This window comes from Gymnoscopelus microlampas (assembly GCF_963454915.1).
Source record: "Gymnoscopelus microlampas genome assembly, chromosome: 12".
In the NCBI taxonomy this organism is placed as follows: Eukaryota; Metazoa; Chordata; class Actinopteri; order Myctophiformes; family Myctophidae; genus Gymnoscopelus; species Gymnoscopelus microlampas.
Genome location: NC_139949.1, coordinates 50,916,020 through 50,939,209, shown reverse-complemented (window position 1 = coordinate 50,939,209; position 23,190 = coordinate 50,916,020). Strand labels below are relative to the sequence as shown.

Below are 23,190 nucleotides of genomic sequence, written 5' to 3'. Positions count from 1 at the left end.
CTGGGGGTCCTTGAAATTAAAATGGTTGAGAATCACTGCTAGAGCCGTAAAAAATCTTCTCTTATGGGGGTCCCTGGCATATTTTTTGAAATGGGGGTCCGCGGGCTAATAAGTGTCAATTTGGGGGTCCTTGACATGAAAAAGTTTGAGAACCACTGAGTTACTGAATGCAAATTGCATGGACATTTTAATTGACCCGACTCTGGCAGGGCTGAGGACTCCCCCCCTACAAACTTGTAGATCTGCTATCTTTGCCCCAGAAAAGGGACACTATGCTTAAACAGTTTTTGATGCTAATGAAACACATTTATATCCAACAGCACTGCCAGGATAAACAATAGGACTCATTTGAATGTGTAATGTGGTCTTTGCTTTGCAAGTGTGATAGGCTTCACGCTTGCAAAGTTCTCCTGAAATGTGAATAAATATGTTTTTGCATTTAAAAGCCAACCATTGTTTGTTCACTTAAACTGAAGCTTTATGGTGGGAGTTAACTGAATATAATGGCACGTACCTGTAGGGTGGGAGACCCTACAGGTACGTGCCATTAAATTCAGTTAACTCTCAATTATAGGGTGGGAGACTCCCACCCTATTAAACTGTATTGTATTTTGACACTTTGACGCTTTGGCAATGTAAACTTATGTTTTCTCATGCCAATAAAGCTCTTTTGAATTGAATTGAATTGAATTGAATTGAATTGAATTGAATTGAATTGAATTGAATTGAATTGAATTGAATTGAATTGAATTGAATTGAATTGAATTGAATTGAATTGAATTGAGACCTTTTACAGAGAAATGCACCCTACACAAAAGGGAATAAAGAAATGCGTAAAACGGAGCTGTATCATATTGCACCTTATAGAAAAACAAGCTTAGTTACGAGACCATATAAGAGTTGTAAGTTGGTATAGACTCTATATATACCAAGTTATCTTATAGATCTGTGCTTCTCAATCTGTGGGTAGGGACACCCAGGGGGTCTCCACATGATTTTGGGTTCCCAGATGATTATGGATTAATGAGCTACTTTTTTTCTCACTCAACAGTATAAACAAACCACCATACAGTATAAGTGTATACAGGGTATCTGCACATTTATGAGGTGACAATTTAAGGTACATTTTTAATACCTCTAAAATAAAATAAATAGATAAAAATAAGACCATTACTGCGTCAAAAGTAATCAACAAACTATTCTATAAAACCTGTCCCCAGTTCAAATATGATTATTTTGGGGGTCCCCAGTTCAAATATGATTATTTTGGGGGTCCCCAGTTCAAATATGATTATTTTAGGGGGCCCCAGTTCAAATATGATTATTTATTATAAAAGGTTGAGAACCACTGGTATAGATAACTTGGCAATGAAAGCTTTTGAAGCAAATACCCATCACCCCCCACCCGCACCCCCAACCCCCACCCCCAGTGTCCCCACCCACCAAAACCTTTGTCTTTCACCTCAGCCTGCAGGTGAAGAGCTATTTTGTATACGTCTTGATGAATTGAATACACAGGACCACAATGGAAACCAGAACTCAGGGCTTTTTGTGTTGTCCTTTAACAGCATTATTGTATAACTGTATACCGCTGTAACCTTTTGCAAATAGTTAATAAAGTATTACATCAAGAGCTTTCACAGAGAGGTTATATGTATACTGCATGTATCTCAGTGGTTCTCAGAGGCAAAACAACATTCGGGGACCCCTAGGGGTCTTTGAGGGGATTGCGTCGCATCGTGACGCGTTGTGAGCTTGTAGATCGGCTATTTTCAAATAGCCTATGTATAAAATAGGGCTAAAGTGGTTAATGCATGTTTTGATGCCAATACTTTTGTACTTTTACTCGAGTACATTTTGAACACTAGAAAATAGCGTTACTGAATGAGAACGTGAACGAATCATTTGAACGAATCATTGTCGTGAACGTGAACGAAATCGTTCGTTCACTGAAATGAACTTTTTTTCCCACCACTAATTTAAACGGATCATTTGAACGGATCATTTGAATGGATCATTGTCGTGAACATGAACGAAATTGTTCGTTCACTAAAATGAAAGTTTTTTCCCCACCACTAGCTGGGTGGGCGTTTTACAGAAACCAAAATCTGGAAGAGCCAATCAGTGTCTTGCGCTTGGCAGGAGCCCTGTGATTGACAGACACCGATTGGCTCTGTCACTGTTTGGTTTCTGCCAAAGGCCCGCCCCACCCAGTGCTTCAGGAGGCCAGAGTCAGACCCGGTCTGCAGGAGAAGACACATGATGACAATGTGTGGATGGTTTACCAGACTATAGGGGCATGGGGGAGGGGCGGTGGTCTTCAGCTGAGAGGTGACAATACAACACCCCCATCTGTCACCCCCTCCTTCACTGTAGGGGGGAGGTCACAGATATAGAGCCTGTCCCAACGGCCATTTACATGACAATACTGATAGTGTATGTATGTCATACTGTATATCAGGCTTGGAATTTCATCATTTTAGGGGCAAGGCCATCAAACAAAACCATCATTTTAAATTTACAGAAATTACATTAAATTAATTAATTAATATACATGTATTTGCAAATTATCAATGTTTATACATTACATTACATTACATTACATTACAGTCACTTAGCAGACGCTTTTATCCAAAGCGACTTATAAGTGCATTCAACATAGGTAGGGAACGAAACTACTAATCACCAGAAGTATTAAGTGCATTCTCTTCTAAAACAAGCAACCAAGAGTTTACCTAGCACTAAAGTAAAAGTGCAATATATCAGCTTTATAGAGTCAAAAGTACATACTCAGCCCAGGACTAAGTCACTGGACTCATTAGAAGATGGACATGGGGTAAGAATTCAAAAGACACTGACTGGTGTCTGAAAACCATATTGACGAGAAAGAGGCAAAGGAGAAGTGTGGGCGGGGCAGTGTGGGCGGGGCATCAAGGCCACCGTGGCCTTAGGTCAAACACTTTTTTGAAGGGGCAGAAGGCCAGACTGAAGGGCAACGGCATCCGCTTTACAGTCTGCGTCTTTTCAGCGCTCATGTTGCACATGGCTTTACAGCGGAAGTGTTTGAAAATCAGCTAATTGTGTGAGTGTCTTGTAAGCCTCTACGGCTGGGCATCTCGTGGTGCAGGACACTATAATAAAAAAATCTATCTATTTATCTATCTATCTAGCTTGCTGCTAATCAAAAATGGGCATTCCCTAGGCTGGTGGGGGGAGTGTAGTGCCCAGGATCACTTAGAAAATTGGCACCGGGTGAAAAAAAGGGTTACAAAATCGTTGGATAAAAAAAAAAAGGTCATTGATTGGTTGATTGATTAATTGCAAAAAAAAAAAAAAATGGTGTCAGGTCATTCTCCACATTTAGGTGACAGAGCAGTAGAATGAGAATTTTCCCATGTTTGTTCTATATTTGGGTGGAACCAGATCATGGTCACTCCCTCTAGTGTTGTGACAGTGGGTGTCACTCACTCTGGAGAAGTAGTTAGACAGGAATACTGAGGGCACTGACCTTGGCTCTAAAACTAATCGCCCTTCAGTCGTAACACACAGGGCCTTATGCCACTGTGTATGGAGTGGTGTAAAGTAACTAAGTGCATGTACTCAAGTACTGTACTTAAGTAGAACATTTTTACTTTACTGGTGCATTTCCAATTTTCAGTACTTTTACTTCTACCCCACTACATCTCAGAGGCAAATATCATACTTCTACGCCTCTACAATTATTTGAAAACTTTAGTTACTAGTTACTTTGTAGATTTGTATTATTATTACAAAACATACATTAACCACTTCAGCCCTATATACATTTCAGCCGTTTGAAAATAGCCGATCTACAAGCTCACAACGCGTCGCGATGCGACGCGTTGTGAGCTTGTAGATCTGCTATTTTCAAAAGATTTTTATAGACATAGTCTATATATTTGAAAACTTGTGAAATGGGACATTCTGCATGATGGGTACTTTCTACTTTTGGTACTTTAAGTACATTTTGATGCCAATACGTTTGTGCTTTTACCCAAGTACATTTTGAATTCCGGACTTTTTACTTGTAACGGAGTATTTCTGATTGATAATTCTACCTGAGTAAAACATTACTTTTACCTCCACTGCCACTGTGTATGACTACAGTTCTGTTAGACGCATCGCCATGGCAATGACATCAACTACCTGCCTGTCTGGGGCAAGTCTAGGCACGATGACACGCACACACGCACGCACGCACGCACGCACGCACGCGCACGCACGCACGCACGCACGCACGCACGCACGCACGCACGCACGCACGCACGCACGCACGCACGCACGCACGCACGCACGCACGCACACACACACACACACACACACACACACACACACACACACACACACACACACATTATTATTCGTTGCTTGGGGAGACTGTTGTGTTTTCCCAGCAGACTTCAGGGCTAATCAGTGGTCAGAATAAAGTGACCTGAGAGAACAGCAGATCTCCACGCAGAGCAGGTAGGCATTACTATAGATAGGTAGATTATGGAATATGTACATCAGACAAATATAGATGTTTGTCTCCAAAGGTCTATTCAACTTACAAACTAAATAGGACTTAAAGGGATAGTTTCCTTTTTTGTTTTTGTCGCTTTCCTAAGGCAATAATTTGATGAGCGGCTCCGGTAGGAGACACAAAGAGTCGCCTTTGTGTCTCCTACCGGAACCGCTGCCTACGTGTCCACTGGTCACCACATTTTTCGGGGTGAACTATCCCTTTAAGCCCATGCAGTGCAATCCCATCTAGGTTTTAATGCAAAGCAAAGCAAAGCAAAGTTTGTTGTTTACCCAGGGTGTCGGACTAAGTACGAAACTTGTTTCCAGCCGGACCCTGCATGGAAGCCTTGCTCAAGGGCTATTCAGCGGTGATTCATGATTGATGTGATGAATTGGGGAATCGAACTAGGGACCTTCCGGTATCAAGGCCGCCCCTCTAACCACTAGGCCACCGCTGCCAAAAGGACTGGAACATGGTCCTGATATTAAAGGTACTGTATAACCAACTGTAAGTGATGTTTTGTTTTATGTATGTTAAAATAAGTGTTAAATAGATCTATGTTAATAAATCTTAACATACTGTTTGTTCAGTAACAGTAGTCTACCCGTCTCTCCAGCTCTTCCTTAACAGAAAATACAGGTCAAGATGCCACAAATTCATCCAACCAGGAGAGAGAACTGAAGACATTTTAAATCAGAACACAACTACTCTCTCCTGATTGGATGGTCCGTGAACCACAGATGGGTCCTCGACCCACTGTTTGGGAAACAGTGGCGTTGTCTATTTGGGGTTGGTGTGTAGGCAGTGTTGTTCATTGATTGTTCTAATACAGCATACAATCACTGACTCCACAGCCAACACAACCACTCCCACACCGTCTCATCATCCAATCACTGACTCCACTACCAACAGAACCACTCCCACACCGTCTCATAGTTGTTGGGTTCCAGTAGGAGACATTAGCATCTTTCCGCCGGTCATCAAATTATTGGCTTAGGAGGGCAACGAAAACTAAAAAATCTTCATGAATCCAAGACTTCATGGGGTGATAGAAAATAAGTCATGAACGGCGAAGGACTCCTTCGAGTATGGCGTTTGTTCTGTTAAGTTTTCAATAAAATAATCGAATTCCCTTGGTGTGGTCTCTGGTGAGCCTTTTAACTGGAGAGGGTGCAACACTGTTAATACCATTGATATCTTAGTGCACCAACACATTTATTTTCTAGCTCATAAAACATGCAAATCCCAGGCCATCTAAGAGCAGTCCATAAACACTTGTTTTTGGGACTTTACAGTTTAGCAGATGCTCTCAATCAGTGCGATTTACAGTAAGGAAAACACGAGGCAAATATAGCAAATGCATTGAAATAGTAATCTAGGATCATAGGTAAACCAAGAACCTATCAGTCTAAACAGTAGAATATCCCAAAAGAAATATGTACATTGAAACAATAGGATGCCAGGTCTACAAATGAACCTGGCATCCATCTACGTAACATGCGATCTATATTACATTTAGGGCAAGTGCTACGGGCTATTAACGGGGGTCTTCAAAGTTACTACGGGGGGGCTGCCAAATCTTTGTGCCATGTTTTTTTTTACATTAACCACTTGAACCCCAGCATCCCTTTTCTGAGGAGAACTTTAGTAATTGCAGATCTACAAGCTCACAACAACCTTGTACGTCTGCTAAATTTCAACATTAAACTCAAACCATGAGAAACAAAGACAAAAACACAGGTTTTTCAAGATGAGTGCTCTGTTACTTTATTAACATCAATCACACATTCATTCAATGTTAGTTTAAAGTTTTAAAAAACACATTTAGAAGAGAGGCTTCATTTAAAAATACATACCAACTTACTAATATCAGTTAAAAAACTGCTTACGCAGCATTAAACTTTTAAACCAATAATTTCAACATATAATCAAACATATAACTTAAAATATATAAACGTTTATGGACCCCTAATGCTTGTCATATTTTAATTATTTCCGTTTCTTTTTTTTAAATAAAGGGTGGACTTTTATACCAAGAAAAAAAAACACTACATAAATACACCTATAATATTATACTGTATTATATAAATATCCTGAAAGCAAAGTTACTTATAGTTTTTTTTTGTTGTCGAGGAATCTTTTCGGTATTTTTCAAGAAATTTCAAAAATAGCAGATGAACAACCCTTGCTATTAAGAAAATAGCAGATATACAAGCGTGCAGCGCATCACGAACGCGCTGCACGCTTGTAGATCTGCAATTTTTTTGGAATTAATGGAGGAATCTTCTCAAAATGACGGGGTTTGATATTTTACAAGAAATTTCAAAAAATAGCAGACGTACAAGCTCACATCGTGCCACGAAGTGGCGCGATGTGAGCTTGTACATCTGCTATTTTTTGCTAACCTTTTCCATGTCACCTGAACAATGAAAAATCACCTATTTCCGTTTTCAAAAGTCCAGAAAAAAGAAAAAAAAACGTCCCTTTCTCTTCAGGAGCGGCTCTTGCTGACCCAGTGGTACTTGTCGACACGCGGGCCGGAGAAGATGAAGCTGGGCCGGACGTAGGGCCTGAAGGAGCCCCCCCCCTGGTGGTGCTGCTGCTGGTGGTGGTGAGGGGCGAAATGGGAGGAGCTCTGGCCTTGGCCGCCGCCGCCACCCCCAAACGCAGGAGGAGGAGGGGGGTGAGACGGGAACCCTTCCCCAGGAAAGGCCTTCCTCTTGGGGTACGCCACCCAGGACTGAGGGGCTCCGGACGAAAACTCTGTGATCTTGAGGTGAGGAAACGGAGACAGGCAAGTTTTAGTTTAGCGGTTCTGAACCTTTTCAGCTCGCAAACCCCCCCAATAGTTGAACTGGGGACCCCGCCCCCCCCCCACAATCTAGCCTTGGATATGCTAAGTTTGGTGTAGGGGGAAATAGAGCATACACATTAACATGAATCTAACACTGATGGATGAAGCAAGTCTATGAAATCTAATGAAATGTTTTATTTAAGTAAAAGTATCACTACGGCAATGTAGAAGTACTCTGTTACAAGTAAAAGTCCGGAATTCAAAATTGACTTGAGTAAAAGTACAAGAGTATTGGTATCAAAATGTACTTAAAGTACCAAAAGTAAAAGTACTAAATGTTTTAAAATAGCAGATCTACAAGCTTGTGAGCTTGTAGATGGGCCATTTCAATTAGCCTAGGTATAAAATAGGGCTAAAGTGGTTAATGTACGTTTTATAATATAATCATTTATATCGGCAAAGTAACAAAAGTTTTCAAATACTTGTAGTGGAGTAAAAGTACAATATTTGCCTCCGAGATGTAGTGGAGTAGATGTACTTAGTTACTTTACGTCACTGCGACCAATGAAGTACCTAGGTTTCTATAGTTTCTCCTCTCCCCCCCGCCCCCCCCAGACCTACCTTGTAAACACTGTTGGGGTTGCTGACGGTGGGGATGGTTTGGGGCTGAGCTGGTCTGGAGGGCAGGGAGGATCGTGGAGGAGACAGACTCCCCCCGCTGGCTCCACTGCTGCTGCTGCCGGCGCTGCTGATCATACTGGTGTCCCTGCTGCTGAGGCTGCCGTCCTCCTCGTCGGAAGACCCCCCTCCTGACGGGACGTCCTGGAAGGCGCGGTCCACGGCGTTCTGGATGCGGCGGGAGAACTCGTTGTCCGCCCGGCGGCGGCGGCTGCTGCTGCTGGTCTCCACCACGGAGACGCTGAACGGGTCGGTGCGCTCGCCATACCTGTAGAGCACCAGAGACAGTGGACACAGAGAAGTGGGACCTTTAAAGCCTGCGACCCCCTAAAGTCATCATATTTTAACTGGGGACCCCCCAAAATAATCATATTTGAACTGGGGACCTCCCAAAATAATCATATTTTAACTGGGGACCTCCCAAAATAATCATATTTGAACTGGGGACCTCACAAAATAATCATATTTGAACTGGGGACCCCCCAAAATAATCATATTTTAACTGGGGACCTCACAAAATAATCATATTTGAACTGGGGACCTCACAAAATAATCATATTTTAACTGGGAGCCCCCCCAGCCTGATAAGCACTTGGATTGTAGGAGTTGAGGCATTCAATTTCACTTGACTCGGTTCCACAGATAAATAGTGAAAATAGCAGATCTAAAAGGTCACTTGCGTTTGTGAGGCGTTGCGAGCTTGTAGATCAGCTATTTTCACCATAGCTTGTTGATTACTTTTGATGCAGTAATGATCTTTGTCTTTTCTTTGCTTTTGAGGCATTAAACGGGTCTTAAATTGTCACTTTTCACAGTTTACAATCATGTGGGGACCCCCTACCCACAGGTCTAGAGTCAGGCCTGCTATACACCCACAAACACCACTTGGCCGCACATTTGAACGGTAAAAGTTTCATGACAAAAGTGGCAAATCATTGGCACCAACCGGGTCCAGTCAAATACATATAATCTTGGGGGCCCTTGACACGAGAAGCACTGACCTGCAGGACACCTCTCCAGGGTCCACCCACAGGGTGAGCTCTCCAGGCAGGCCCAGGTCCTCGTAGCGCACCATGCTCCTCTTGCAGGCCTGCTCCAACACTGAGTCTCTGTGCTGCAGTCTGTTCATACGCAGACACCTGGAAAAAAAAACACAATAAAAAATACCAGATGCTAAACCACTTAAAGCTTCAATGTAGGCATTTAGCAGTACGCTCTTAAAGGAGTAGTTCACCCCCAAAAAATGTCTTATTTCCTATCAATTACACACCCATATGAAGCATTGAATTCATTTTTTACTAAGCCAATAATTTGAAGACCGCCGGTATCAAATTACTGGCTTAGTAATGTGACAAAAACAAGATCGGGGTGTGTAATTGATAGAAAATAAGTTATTTTTTGGGTGAACTACTCCTTTAATCCGAAGCGATCTACAGTAAGCAAGGAAAACACGAGATAATACATCAAATGCATAGAAATAGTAAGCTAGGATCATAGATAAACCTCAGTCTATGTCTAGATATATCTATCTAAAATATATATGTATTCAAATATTTGCACAAAAATGTCAACATATTTCAAAAATAGCAGATCTACAAGCTCATAGCGCGGCACTTAGTGCTGCGCTATGTGCTGCGCTATGAGCTTGTAGAGCTGCTATTTTTGAATAGCCAAAGTATAAAATAAGGGTTAGCTCAAATCTAACATGACACAGATACTTTTCCCCGGATTGAATGAAGCTAAACGGGTGTGTACTCCACTCACCTGTAGGCCTGTCCTCGGCTGGGAGCCTCTGGGTCCCAGTGCTCCTTGTATTTCTCAAACAGAACCGAGGTGAGCGTGGCGGCCAGCCGGTCCCTGCCGTCGTTGTCCAGACTGCCGTACCGCTTGGCCAGCCGAGTCACAAAGAACACTGCAGCTGCGATCTCTTCCTTCATGTTTGGCCCCGAGCACCGCACACTTAACACTTCCACTAAAGCTGAACACACACACACTCCACGCCGCAAGACTCACTATATCTACACACTACTGCAGTCCTATAAAGGTTGGAGAATCACCGATATTATAATATTCGTTAAAAACACACCATAAACGGGCTTAAAAACAACAGCTTAAACAGGAAACTAGAGCAAACAAATTTGCTCCTGGATCTGAAGTTACAATTAATTCACCAGTGACTCTCAACAGTTCCAGGCCAAACGAGCAGCAACAATTCTTTAAAATCTCATGGATTGGATGCTGATAAATGTGTGAAGCTTAGCTGGAGGACTGTTGAGTGTTTGTTCTGAAATGAAATGCCTTTGCTGGAGGCTGTGAGGCCCTAAAGCAGGAGGGTAATTGATGGCCACACACCTGTGCCTGATTGATTTAATTAGGCTCTGTGGAGGAGGGGGGAGGGGTCAGGTGACAGGAAGCAAAGTGAGTGACAACCCACAGTGTCCACAACACTGGAGCAGAGGTCTTCAACAGGGGGGTCCCCGGAACCCCTAAGGCATTGGTTCTCAAAGTGGGGTCCGGGGACCCCCAGGGGTCCTTGAGGGAGTTCCAGGGGGTCCCCAGCTAAATGATAGATTAGGCACCAAATGGACCCTTATGGGTCTGTAACTCTGAGTGTACAAATGGAGTGTACAAATGGAACCAAATGGACCCTAACGGGTCCATTTGGTTCCATTTGTACACTCTCAGAGTTAAATTAACATAGATTTTACATCAAAAATTGGGGTCCAAGAGATATAAATGCCATTAAATGGGGGTCCGTGGCCTAATGCATTTCAAACTGGGGGGTCCTTGAAATTTAAATGGTTGAGAATCACTGCTAGAGCCGTAAAAAATCTTCTCTTCCTGGCATATCTTTTCAAAGGGGGGTCTAAGCTAAAGCTACTACTTCTTATATTATTTGACAATTGTTTTGCCAATGTTTGACCAGTTTTAATAGTATAGTTTACTATTGCTAATTACTTTTGATGCAGTAATGCATGGTCTTTTTCTTTTTGTTGTTTCTTTTTCCATATTAAATTGTCACTTTACTGTCATCTGGGGACCCCCCAAAAACCATGTGGGGACCCCCATAGGTTGAGAACCCACTGCTTAAAGGATGTGGTAACTGGTAACACTGGTTTCTTTCAAAATTGGCCTGAACAACCAGGAGACCACAACAAGGGGAGATAAATGTCATTTTCCAATCTCTTTTGTACAGTGTGTTAATGACATGCATTAATGTGTGCATTTTGTTTGCTATGTTGATGAATTGAATACATCGGACCACAATGGAAACAAGTCCCCAGGACCTTTTTTGTGTTATCCTTTTAGTGTAGCGTGTGCTGTTTTATATTTCTGTCTAATAAAGTATTAAAACCCCCCAAAATGAATATGTATTTGGACCCCCATCAGAGAATATTCTGTTCCAGGGACCCCCCATACAGAGAATAGTCTGTGTCAGGGACCCCCATCAGAGAATATTCTGTGTCAGAGACCCCCATATAGAGAATATTCTGTGTCAGGGACCCCCAGATACAACGATGAGAGCAGTCCTGCGCATGCGTCGTCGATGGCTGGGGGGGCGGTGCTTGCCTTTTGTTTTGCCGGAAGTGTCATGGCGGCCGAGTGAGAAATAATAACAACAACGTGCATTTTTAGATCTAAAAAAACACAACAAATGTATAGTCTTGTAGCTCTAGTTTGTCTAGTTAGTAAGAGAACAGGTCTTTTTATTATCATCATCCACGCTGTTGGAAGGAGGACCGGACCGGACGTGACGCAAAACGAGCGCTCCCTGCACGCCGCTGGGGGCGGGGCAGGGGCGCAGCACCTGTGGAAAGCCCTGGTTCCTATTGTGAGTCAACCGGTGTGATCCGGTCTAGAGGCCGCCTTACTGTATCCGGTCATTTACACGCTCACACAGATGGCAGAAACGTTTCCGTATCCGGTACAGAACCCAGACCGGATCAGCAACATGCGAAGCTAGTCGATCCCTGAGTCTAGTTTTTTTTCTTCACAGAGCAGCAGAGACGGGCGGTGCTTCTGTATTTAGAGAGACTGTGTTGTTGTGGTTCTGTTCTGTCTGACTGTGTGCAACGAGAATTAGATCTGATCGGCCAGTGACCCGATTCTAAGTGATTTATATTTCCGTGATTTACACCAGGTAAGTGTTATTGTTTATTAACTACAGTACATGCATATGCATTATAATGTAGAACACATGGTGTCATAGTGTGTTGATGTGTTTACTGTTGATGCTATGGTGTTCAAACACAAGGTAACGGTTTACTGTTGATGCTATACTATTAGTGCAGGGGTCTTCAACGTTTTCAGCCAAGGACCCCCTGTCTGAGAGAGAGATGAAGCAGGGACCCCCACTATATATTGCACAAACTTGTGTTGCAGATTAAAGCTTTTCGTAGATGCTGGTTTCATGTTATTTTCAGACATGTAACCACTTAAACCGTCAATACTAAGTCAACTTTCACTCTGTACCTCTTTTTCACCCTCTCTTTGCGGAAAATAGCAGATCTACAAGCTCTCTTGAGAGCTTGTAGATCTGCTATTTTTGGCTAAAGTTCCCCTGAGAATAGGGATGCTAGGGTTCAAGTGGTTAATGTAAAAATAAATATTCTATCACACAAAGATTTGGTGGACCCCCTGTAGTAACTCTGAGGACCCCCTAGGGGTCCCGGACCCCCTGTTGAAGACCTCTGCTATGGTGTTACTGTATGGTGAGCTACATCAGTGGGTCTCAAACTTTTTTTTTATGTCACGGACCCCCAAAATGATATGTATTTCGGCCGCGGACCCCCATGTCAAAATAAGTTGTTCCAGCCAGGGACCCTCTCATCTGAAGCAAAGGTTTGAGTTACACACGTTTGGTTTAAAACATGCAAAGGAATTTTCACAAATGTTCACATGTGTTTTCAAAAATAGTAGAGCCGCTATGAGCTTGTAGAGCTGCTATTTTTGAATAGCCAAAGTGTAAAAGGTTAAAGTGGTTAAAATGACTCTAATGCCATATTAACACATTTGGTGTTAATATAGTGTGTGGCCCCTCACTGATATGCAGCCACTGCCATTTATGTTAATTTGATATGCAAATCACAATGGCAGTATTTGATTGTTCTTTTTGTTGGAAGGTGTGAGCTCTCTCTCTCTCTCTCTGATTCTGGCACCCCCCCCCCCCAAAAAAAAAAACAACCTTTCTGAGAGAATGGGAATGTTACTCTTTTACTGTCGCTTTATGTCTGGATAAACTCCAGTCCAATGCAATTTTAAAGAGATTGTCATGTTTAAGTAATTAGGCTAGTTATTATTAAATATGGCTCTTTTATTGATACTTTTAACTTTTTAATGGATCCTATGTAAGTAAAGTCTGATAAAAGTGTCAAACTCTACTCTGTTAAAATTTTACTCTGAGAAAAAAATCCTCTTATCGGACGGTCAGAGGTTGGCAGGTATGCATGCTACTGATGCTCTGAGATGAAATACAAAGGTAACTGTCTGTTGCTACATGCTGCATGCTGCCAAGACTTTTAAGGCATTTTATTCATTTCAGGCAATAATATTACATTACGTCGTTTTCAATACAGTCTGACAAATCAATTATAACTTAGTATAGGTCAGGGTCCTTACATTTAAAACAATTTCTTTTCGCAAATTAATTAAAATACATTCATTATCCTTTTGGTTACAACAAACTCATCCATATTCCACAACCTCTTAACTTTAACTATAACTGCTGCTATAGTATAGAACACAAGGTAACTGTTGCCCTAATGGGTCCATTTGGTTCCATTTGTACACTCAGTACACTCAGAGTAAAATTGACATTGATTTTACAATATAAATTGGGGTGCCAGAGATAGGAATATGGCATTAAATGGGGGTCTGTAGCCCTCATGCATGCCAAACTGGGGGTCCTTGAAATTAAAATAATTGAGAATCACTGCTAGAGCTGTAAAAATCTTCTCTTATGGGGGTCCCTGTAAGCATATCTATTCAAATGGGGGTCCGTGGGTTAATAAGTGTCATGTCAAGGACTCCCACAATTATATGTATTTGGCCCCCCCCCCCACCCCATCTGAAAATGTCTTCTGCCAGGGACCCCCAGAAGCAAATATTTGAGTTATATATGTTTGTTTAAAAAAAAAAAAAAATGACACTAGTTACTGGTTGACCAGCTCAGTGGTCTACATGCGTGCGTTGCGAGGCGTTTGAGCTTGTAGATCGGCTATTTTCACAAAATGTATCTGTGGAACCGAGTCAAACTAAATGTAATGCCTCAACTCCTTCAATTCCTATACGTGCTTGTCTGTGTGGCCCCCAGTTCAAATATGAATATTTTGTGGGGTCCCCAGTTCAAATATGATTATTTTGGGGGGGCCCCAGTTTCAAATATGATTTATTTTGGGGGGCCCCATTTCAAATATGATTGTTTTGGGGGGTCTCCATTTCAAATATGATTATTTTGGGGGGCCCCCAGTTCAAATATGATTATTCTGTGGGGCCCCCAGTTCAAATATGAATATTTTGTGGGGTCCCCAGTTCAAATATGATTATGTTGGGGGGCCCCCAGTTCCAATATGATTATTTTGGGGGGTGTTTGTGGCCTGAAAAGGTTGAGAACCACAGCTTTAAGTGACTCTCGTCCACGTCTCTCTCCACAGCGTTGCCGTTGCCACAGACATGCCGAGTGAAAGGTCCACGTTCCCGTACCTGGTGGGCCGCCCGCCGTCCACCTTCTACCGGCCGTGTGACGTGCTGGGCCGCGGCGCCTTCGGCAAGGTGCGCAAGTGTCACAAGATGGCCACTAACGAGTCTGTGGCCGTCAAAGTGCTCAAGAGGTCTGCCATCAAGAGAGCAATGAAGGAGGTCTGTTGTCTCTCTGATCTATTGATAGTGTTTTGTTTTACTCTGAGAGGGTCTTTGGGGTTCTGTGCATTCATTATTAACCCATTTTGGGCGGGAACCCCTATTTGTAACTATACCTTTCAGGACGGGAACCCGTTTTGGGGTTCTTGTTGCTATGTACGATATATAGCAACATGCATTTGTTGAATAAATATTTGAAGCTTCGTTTTAATTTAGTTTTTGTCCGTGAAAAAAGGTAGTCGACGAATATCTTTCATTATAGTTTTGTGTGAGATATTCTATCCTGTTGTACGTATATTGTTGATGGTATATTGATACCGTTTCTTCACCTTTGCACCTTTTGAAAGTTTGCATCTTTGTATCATTATTTCTTGTTATCTTGTTGCTACCCTTAGCTGTAGCTGGTTCAATAAAGGTCTATTTAGTATCTATTAGGCCTGTCGCAATTATTACATAATCGTCTAATCGCAATTATTTGAGATAATCGCAATTATGTTTGCATAATCGTTTCCATGTTGAGAAAGGTTCATACATTTTTAAACATCTTCAGAAATAGTGGAAATAGACGATCTACATGCTCACAATGCACCGCGATGCGACGAGTTGTGAGCTTGTAGATCGTCTTTTTCCACTCTTTTGTTACAAAGCTTTAGTATCAAATATCAAATATGCGGTGTTTTGCCCATGGTACATTTATTTTGATTATTGGTATTGACCGTTGTCATTTCTTTGTGTATTTAAGTTTTTTTTGTCATATCTGCCCTGTGCAACCTTCGTTTACAAGGCCTAAAAGCCTCACAATTAAATCGTTAATCGCAATTATTTGCATGACAATTAATCATCAAGTAAAACTTGATAATCGTGACAGCCCTACTATCTACATGTATCTATCTATGTGTATAGACCCCTTAACAGACGACGTCATACTGGCTGCGTGCAGCCAGTATGCGCGCAACGAAACCCATTATATCAGGTCTCGTTAGGACGCGTCTCACTAGCCAACACACACAAGAGGGGGTTGGGGTGTGCTGAAACCAGTGCACCCCGAAACAGGTTGGGAATTGATTGCGTGAAACAATCACCTGTGCGTCCAGGCTCAATGTTAGTAAACAAATAATTGGTCTATAGGTGTCCATGCTGAGGAAGCTGAGCCATCTGGACCTGGATCAGTGCAACATCGTGAAGTTCCACGAGGGCTTCCGTCTGCCCCGGGGCAGACCCTGTCTGGTGTTTGAGCTGCTGGACATCTCACTGTGGGACTACATGAAGTCCAGGAAACACCTGCCTCTGAGGGACATCAGGCCCGTCATTCAGCAGGTACACATCAGTCTCTGCAGCCAGACTGTCGCCTCCCACAATGTTCAAACGCTTCCGTCATTCAAGTCTGGAGCAACGGAAGCTCTGAAAATGATCAGAGCGGATGTGACGCCTCCTCCTCCCCGCTTCCGTTTCGTCCTTACAGTCGCGCAAATTTAGCCCGCAGGTGAACCATTATTATATTACGACGCAATTATCGTGACGGGTCAACCCACGGAAGAAAATTAAAAACACCTATGTCCCTCTCTCTCTCTCTGGAAAGCAATTGAATGGACTTGCTTGTGTGTTGAGAAGCTGTCTTTTTTTTTTTTTTTTTGGGTTGCGGGACGGGACGGGTTGTTGATTTATATTCGTTTTTGCGGGACGGGTTGGGGCAGGTTATGAAAAAACCTTACCCATGCATCACTAGTAGGCAGTGGTACACATCATCACGTTCTATGAAGTGTGAGTGCTGCGCTACGAGCTTGTAGATCTGCTATTTTTAGAAAAATCTTGAACATTTGTGCAAATCTTAAAACATACGGTTTTCTAAATCTTAACAGCGTGTTGCTATATCAGTGGTGCTCCAACTTTTTCATGTCAAGGACCCCAACATTATATGTATTTGGCCGTGGACTCCCATCTCAAAACATGTTGTTCCAGGGACCCTCAGAAGCACAGATCGGAATTAAAAATGTTCGCTTCATATATATATATATATATATATATATATATATATATATATATATATATATATATATATATATAGATTTGCACAAATGTTCCAAGATTTTTTTTTATTGCAGATCTACATGCTCATAGTGCCACACTATGAGCATGTAGATCTGCTATTTTTGAATAGCTAAAGAAATCTAAAAATGACTAAATGAAAAAAGAAATCAGCTAAATGCCTACATTGTGAATTGTTTTATTGCAGGTGGCCGTGGCTCTCAGAGCTCTGAAGGCCGTAGGGATGATCCACATGGATCTGAAACCAGACAACATCATGCTGGTGAACCAGGACCTGCAGCCCTTCAGGATCAAGCTCATAGACTTCGGCGCCGCCATGAACCCCGCCGACGCTGTGCTCGGCGTGCAGCAGCAAAACATCGTCTGTAGGCAAGTTGTTACACACAATACACACTTCTATGTGCTCATATTAAACATGGACTATATCGTTGTTGTCGGGCAGAAACCTCTTATCTCCGTATTCTAACTTTTTGTGTTTTTTTTGTAAATTAATGCCCTACTTGATCACACTACAGCGTCACACAGAAGCATCAAAAGTAGCAGATCTGCAAGCTTGAAACACGGCGCTGAGCGATTAATTAATTAATTGATACCTGGTAATGACTGTGTTAATAGAACTCTAAGTAACTTTGAAAAATAAATTGTCAACTCACTACGACTGCTGTGGAATGAAAAAAAAACGCACACCATTTTGTCAACTCCGTCAGACTAGAGTTCTCAAATTCTACCCGAACCCGACCCGGCCCGACCCGACCCGACGTTTTCGGGCCGAGCCGGGCCTCAAAAGTATGCTAATTGGTCGGGCCGAGCCGAGCCTCGGGCTCCATGAAAAAAAAATCCAAAATATATATATTTTTTAATGATTTTTTAAAAATGATTTTATTTTTATTTTTATTTTTTATAATATATTTTTCAATTCTGTTCTGTCTGAATGTGTATTTATATATTATGAAGATGGCGCTGACACCGCTGATTTACTGGCTTTAACTTGCACTGTGTTGCTCACGCTCATGGCTCAGTGAGAGAGAGTAAAAAAAAGCAATTCTGGGCGAGCGTTCCGGTGGTTAACAGAACACTCGCCCCAAAACACACTCGCCCCCATTCATTTCGCGGACAGAGGCCGCCGGATTAGACCCGGGGCGAGTGTGTTTTGGGACGGGCGTTCTTGTAATCCATTGCCGCATATGTAGCCATGGTTCACATTCATGTTTCAGGGCTAAATTTAAGCATTATGCATCCATATCGCCGTTCCGTTATGAAAAGTCAAAGGCAGATGTGAAAATCCCATATTAAATAACCTGCCACAGACCCATGGCCAGGTTCAAGAATAAAACATAATCTACTAATGTCAGATTAACATACAGGGCGTCACGACCATTCATTCATTGTGAGTACGACGGGACACCATCACTCTCACAGATCCGTGATTTACCCCCACTGTTTGTCTCAGCTGAGTTCTTTTTTTTTTTCTCCCCCCGTTCCATACAAACTGCTGCTTTCGCGTGAAGTTAAGTAGTTTCAACTTTCAACTAGGCTTCCTGGGTTCTTCTACTTCCAGTAGTATGATTTCAAAATAAAACGTGTGTTGAATTGTAACATTACAAGGATAGATTTAAAAAAAAACTCTTATTCTGAAATGCACATCGTTTTGAAAGGAAACCAGATTTCTTTTCTGGAGGCCACTTGACAGTTTTCTGCTCACGGAACACAGCTCCACTTGACTAACGTGCTTCGTCAAGGCGATACGTTCTCAAACTAACTCCATGCTTAACTTGAGTAAAAAAGTAAATAACACGGACGTGGGGGTCATGGGACATTATGGAATATAAAGACTTTGGGGCAAAAGTTCATATTTACCACCATGCTCTCTGAAACCAAGACAATGTGGGGCTATGGAACAAAAGTTTAGATCAGTATTATAATATTTTTCACCCAACGCGTTAACAACAGTCTCGAGTCGGTCGGGGGTGGGGGGGGGGGAGACGGAGACTCGGCCGAGAGAGGCAGAGAAATGCAGACGATGCATCGCATCGCACAGAGGTGCGTGAGCAAGACAAGGATTTAACTTCATTTAAATCAGCACAGTGTAAGTGAATGTCAGTCAGCGCCATTAGCGCCATCTTCATAATAGATAAATACACATTCAGAACAGAATAATAATATTACAAATATTAAAAATATATTTAAAAAAAAAAAATCAAAAATCTTTTTTTTTTGTTTTTTTTCCTCTCGGGTTTTTTCGGGTTTCGGGCCTAACATGATGGAAATAGTCGGGTTCGGGCCGAGCCTCGGGCCGGCCCAGTCGGGCCCAGTTAGGGCCGGGCCTTCATTTTCAGGCCCGTTGAGAACTCTACGTCAGACTCTGTCAGATGTCAACTCCGTCAGATATGCCATCTTATGGAGTTGACATCTAAAAAAAAACTTTTTCAAAAAAGCGTTTCATTGTTATTTTGTTTTACCTGTAAGTTAAAAAATAAGGATAATCAAATCAAATATTTGTCCCGTTCCTCACCCACGCGTTCCTCACCCACAGGGCTCCAGAGGTCTTCCTGGGGCTTCCGTTCTCGGAGGCCATAGACGCCTGGTCCCTGGGCTGTGTGATGGCCAGGCTGCGGCTGGGCTACTGGCTGTATCCGGGGAAGGGCGAGTTCGACGTGGTCACGGCCATGGACGTGGTCAAGTCCATCATACACATCAACGGGCGTCCGGCCGAGCACCTGCTGACCAACGGCGTCAACACGGCCCGCTTCTTCAAGAGGGCTCCGCTCAACAACGAGTGGATACTGAAGGTATTCCTCTATATGCACACAACGCTGTAAGCCAGGGGTACTAACATGGGGTCCGTGGACCCCCAGGGGTCCTTGAGGGGGCACCAGGGGGGTCCCCAGCAAACAGCATTTAACCCATTGAGACCTGAAGCCGGTTCTACGTGTCTCCTAAATCTCAACAGTATTCTTAAAAACCTATGTTTCTATATCAGTGGTGCTCAATCTTTTTCATGTCAAGGACCCTCAAAATTATATGTATTTGGCCGCGGACCCCCATCAAAATATTTTGTTCCAGGGACCCCAAGAAGCAAAGATTTGAGTTAAAGATGTTCGCTTTAAAAATATATATATTCAAAGATTTGCACACATTTTCACGATTTTTCAAAAATAGCAGATCTACAAGCTCGTAGCGCGGCACTCGGTGCCGCGCTATGAGCTTGTATATCTGCTATTTTTGAATAGCCCAAAGTGTAAAATAATGCTTTTTTAGCTCAAATCTAAATGGGTTAATTGGACTTAGAAGACCAGTAGCTCCACAGCATCGGGTGGCGGCAGGTGACGACACCGGCGAATATTGGCGAATATTGTTGATTCTTACCTTTTTCCACACATCGTACCCAAAAAGTAGAGGTCAGCCCCCCTTCGCTCAGATGTTTTACATTTTAGCGGTAAAGAAAGTTTAAGCGACGGGTTCAAACAAGCGTTTAAATCGCTTTTTTAGTCGGCCTGTGGCCATGTTTTCCCAATGCAACTTAACCTGACCTGCCACAGGCTGACTTAAAAAGCGATAATACAAATTATTGATTATTCTAAAACAAAATAATTGAAAGAGACATTTCTCATGTAAACAGTGGTGGAAAGTAACTAAGTACATTTACTCAAGTTCTGTACTTTTTGAGGTATGTTTACTTTACTGGAGTACTTCCAATTTTCAATAATCTTACTTCTACTCCACTACAATTATTTGTAAACTTTAGTTACTAGTTACTTTTAGATTTGTATTATGATTACAAAACCACTTCAGATCTCTCTCTCTATATATCTATATCTATATCTATATACACACACACACACACACACACACACACACACACACACACACACACACACACACACACACACACACACACACACACACACACACACACACACACAGGCAATTTGAAAATAGCAGATCTACAAGCTCAAAACGCGTCGCAAAGCGACGCGTTTTGAGCTTGTAGGTCTGCTATTTTCAAAGGATTTTATACATTTGAAAACTTTGTGAATAATTCTGCATAATGAGTACTTTTACCCATGGTACTTTTAAGTACATTTGAGTACATGTGAGTACTTCTTACACCACGTGCGTGTGAACCTGTCTTCTCTTCAGACCCCGGAGGAAGACGAGAAGCAGGAAACCATCAAGCTGCGCGGCCTGCCCACGGCCATCGCCCTGAGCTGCCTGAGCGACCTGAAGGTGCTGGTCCGCGGCATGACGGACCAGGACGAGACGGACGACATGCTGCAGTGGGTGGAGCTGCTGCAGAGGATGCTGCAGATGGACCCCCTCCAGAGGATCACCCCCGAGGACATCCTGGCCCACCCCTTCATCTGCATGAGCCACATGGCCCACAGCTACAGCCACAGCTCGTAGTGAGTCTCCCCCATAAACACGCGCGTGTGTGTGTGTGTGTGTGTGTGTGTGTGTGTGTGTGTGTGTGTGTGTGTGTGTGTGTGTGTGTGTGTGTGTGTGTGTGTGTGTGTGTGTGTGTGTTAATGTTTTTATTTTGTTTGACATCACAATTAGGGCTGCCACGATTACAAATTTAAGTTGATGATTAATTGTCACTCAAATAATTGCGATTAAGGATTCAATTGTGTGTTTGGCCATTGAACACTGGAACATATGAAGCCGTTTATAGGCTTCGTAATGTTAAATTGCACAGGGCAGACGTGACAAATAACTGAAATATGCAAAGAAATTATTGATATATTTAATAATTTTTTAAAATGTAAAAATAGCAGATTTTTTTTTAGAAAATCTACAAGCTTACAACACGTCACTTTGTGACACGCCAAATCGGGATCCGCTTTAGCTTTTCAAAATAAATTAAATAATAAAGTAAATCGGAGCCTAAATCTTTAAAAACACTGGTTACGTCTGTCCAGTCCAGTTTCAGGCTTTTTGTCGGGAAGTTGTCTGACTCTACGCAGCATAAGATGTGTTTTTGTCACGTAGGAGTCTGAAACTAGATTGTTTCTTAACAATAGATACGCTATTGTTTTGTGAAAATACATATTTACACCTGTGATGTATCAGTTTTTGAGTGGTGCCAACCACTCCTACATTTGACTTTGTCCGTGTGTCCGTATGTCCGTCCGTCCGTATGTCCGTCCGTATGTTTGAGCACGGCTGATTGGTCAAGTTTCACGTGACAACATATTGTTGCTGATTGCAACATAAGGATGCAACCAGTTACACTTTCAAAGGCACCACTCCCTTCACACTGGGTGTGATTTTTTTTTTGGCTGTACGATAGTTTTCTTTAAAATATGATCATTCTCCGGTTAAAGCCTCCGGTATGATAATTAAACATGTCTGGTTGAAGTTGCAGTCGACTGACTTGTCACCATGTGTGTCGTTCATTCACAGCGTTCAGTCCTGCGTCGACTGCATGACCACGGCCGTCCCCAACTTCCTGAAGCCGCCCTTCAAGGACAGCCAGGTCGCCGTGACAACAACGGGTGACAACAAAAACACCAAGGTGACGAAGCTGACGACGGCGGCCAATGAGAGCGGTGGGGGCGGGGGCGGGGGCGGGGGGCCGGTGGACGCCGGAAGCCTCCAGGCGGACAGATGTCAGACGCAACCACAAGGGGACGACACCTGAGAGGAGGCGGGCGGGGTCATGATGTCACCAGACGGGACAACAGAGAGAGGAGCCCTCAGGAAAAGCCAGAAGAACAAAGAGAAGAGAGAAAGAACCTTCTGTCCCCCAGAATGAATGGATGGATGGATGACCCAGCGGTCCAGGTGTTGGTTCTTCTTCGTTGCCGGGACAACACGCCACATCTGGACGTACACGGCGTCTTTATTAAGCCTCAGCCTCACTACCTACCTGTCCGTTATTATTATTATTATTATTATAATCATTACTTAAGTTTAAGTTAAAGCATTTATGCTTTTTTTTAATGCTTTATTATTTCAGATAGGTGAGTGTAGAGAGACAGGAAACCAAGGGGAGAGAGAGAGAGAGACATAGGAGAAAATGCGAGAGAAAAGACGGGGGGCGGATTCGAACCCTCGAGTTCCGGAGTTCACCACAGACAGGGCTCTAATGGTTTTGTGCACCAACTGAGCGGGAAACCCCCCCCCTAAGTCAGTGGTTCTCAAACGTTTTCGTTTTTATTTCAAGGACACCCATAACTCTGAGAGTGTACGAATGGAACCAAATGGACCCGTGAGGGTCCATTTGGTTCCATTTGTACACTCTCAGAGTTACAGTTACAGACCCCGTAAGGGTCCATTTAGTTTCCGT

At 42.8% G+C, this 23,190-nt stretch overlaps 2 protein-coding genes across 2 annotated transcripts; one reads left to right on the top strand and one right to left on the bottom strand.

Moving 5' to 3' along the window:
• Positions 1–7,016: 7,016 nt before the first annotated feature.
• On the bottom strand, positions 7,017–9,934 carry btg4 (B-cell translocation gene 4; the record flags this gene model as incomplete). Its single annotated transcript, XM_084074385.1, has 4 exons — positions 7,017–7,295; positions 7,941–8,265; positions 8,999–9,136; positions 9,762–9,934. The coding sequence occupies 4 exons, from the start codon at positions 9,932–9,934 to the stop codon at positions 7,017–7,019; spliced, it is 915 nt and encodes a 304-aa protein (XP_083930511.1).
• A 2,137-nt stretch (positions 9,935–12,071) lies between these two features.
• LOC311057425 (homeodomain-interacting protein kinase 1-like) lies at positions 12,072–22,542 on the top strand (the record flags this gene model as incomplete). Its single annotated transcript, XM_084074384.1, has 7 exons — positions 12,072–12,138; positions 14,651–14,855; positions 15,984–16,172; positions 17,089–17,270; positions 19,435–19,690; positions 21,042–21,304; positions 22,305–22,542. Exons 2-7 carry the CDS (start codon positions 14,670–14,672, stop codon positions 22,540–22,542), a joined length of 1,314 nt encoding a protein of 437 aa, XP_083930510.1. The 5' UTR covers positions 12,072–12,138; positions 14,651–14,669.
• Positions 22,543–23,190: the final 648 nt, after the last annotated feature.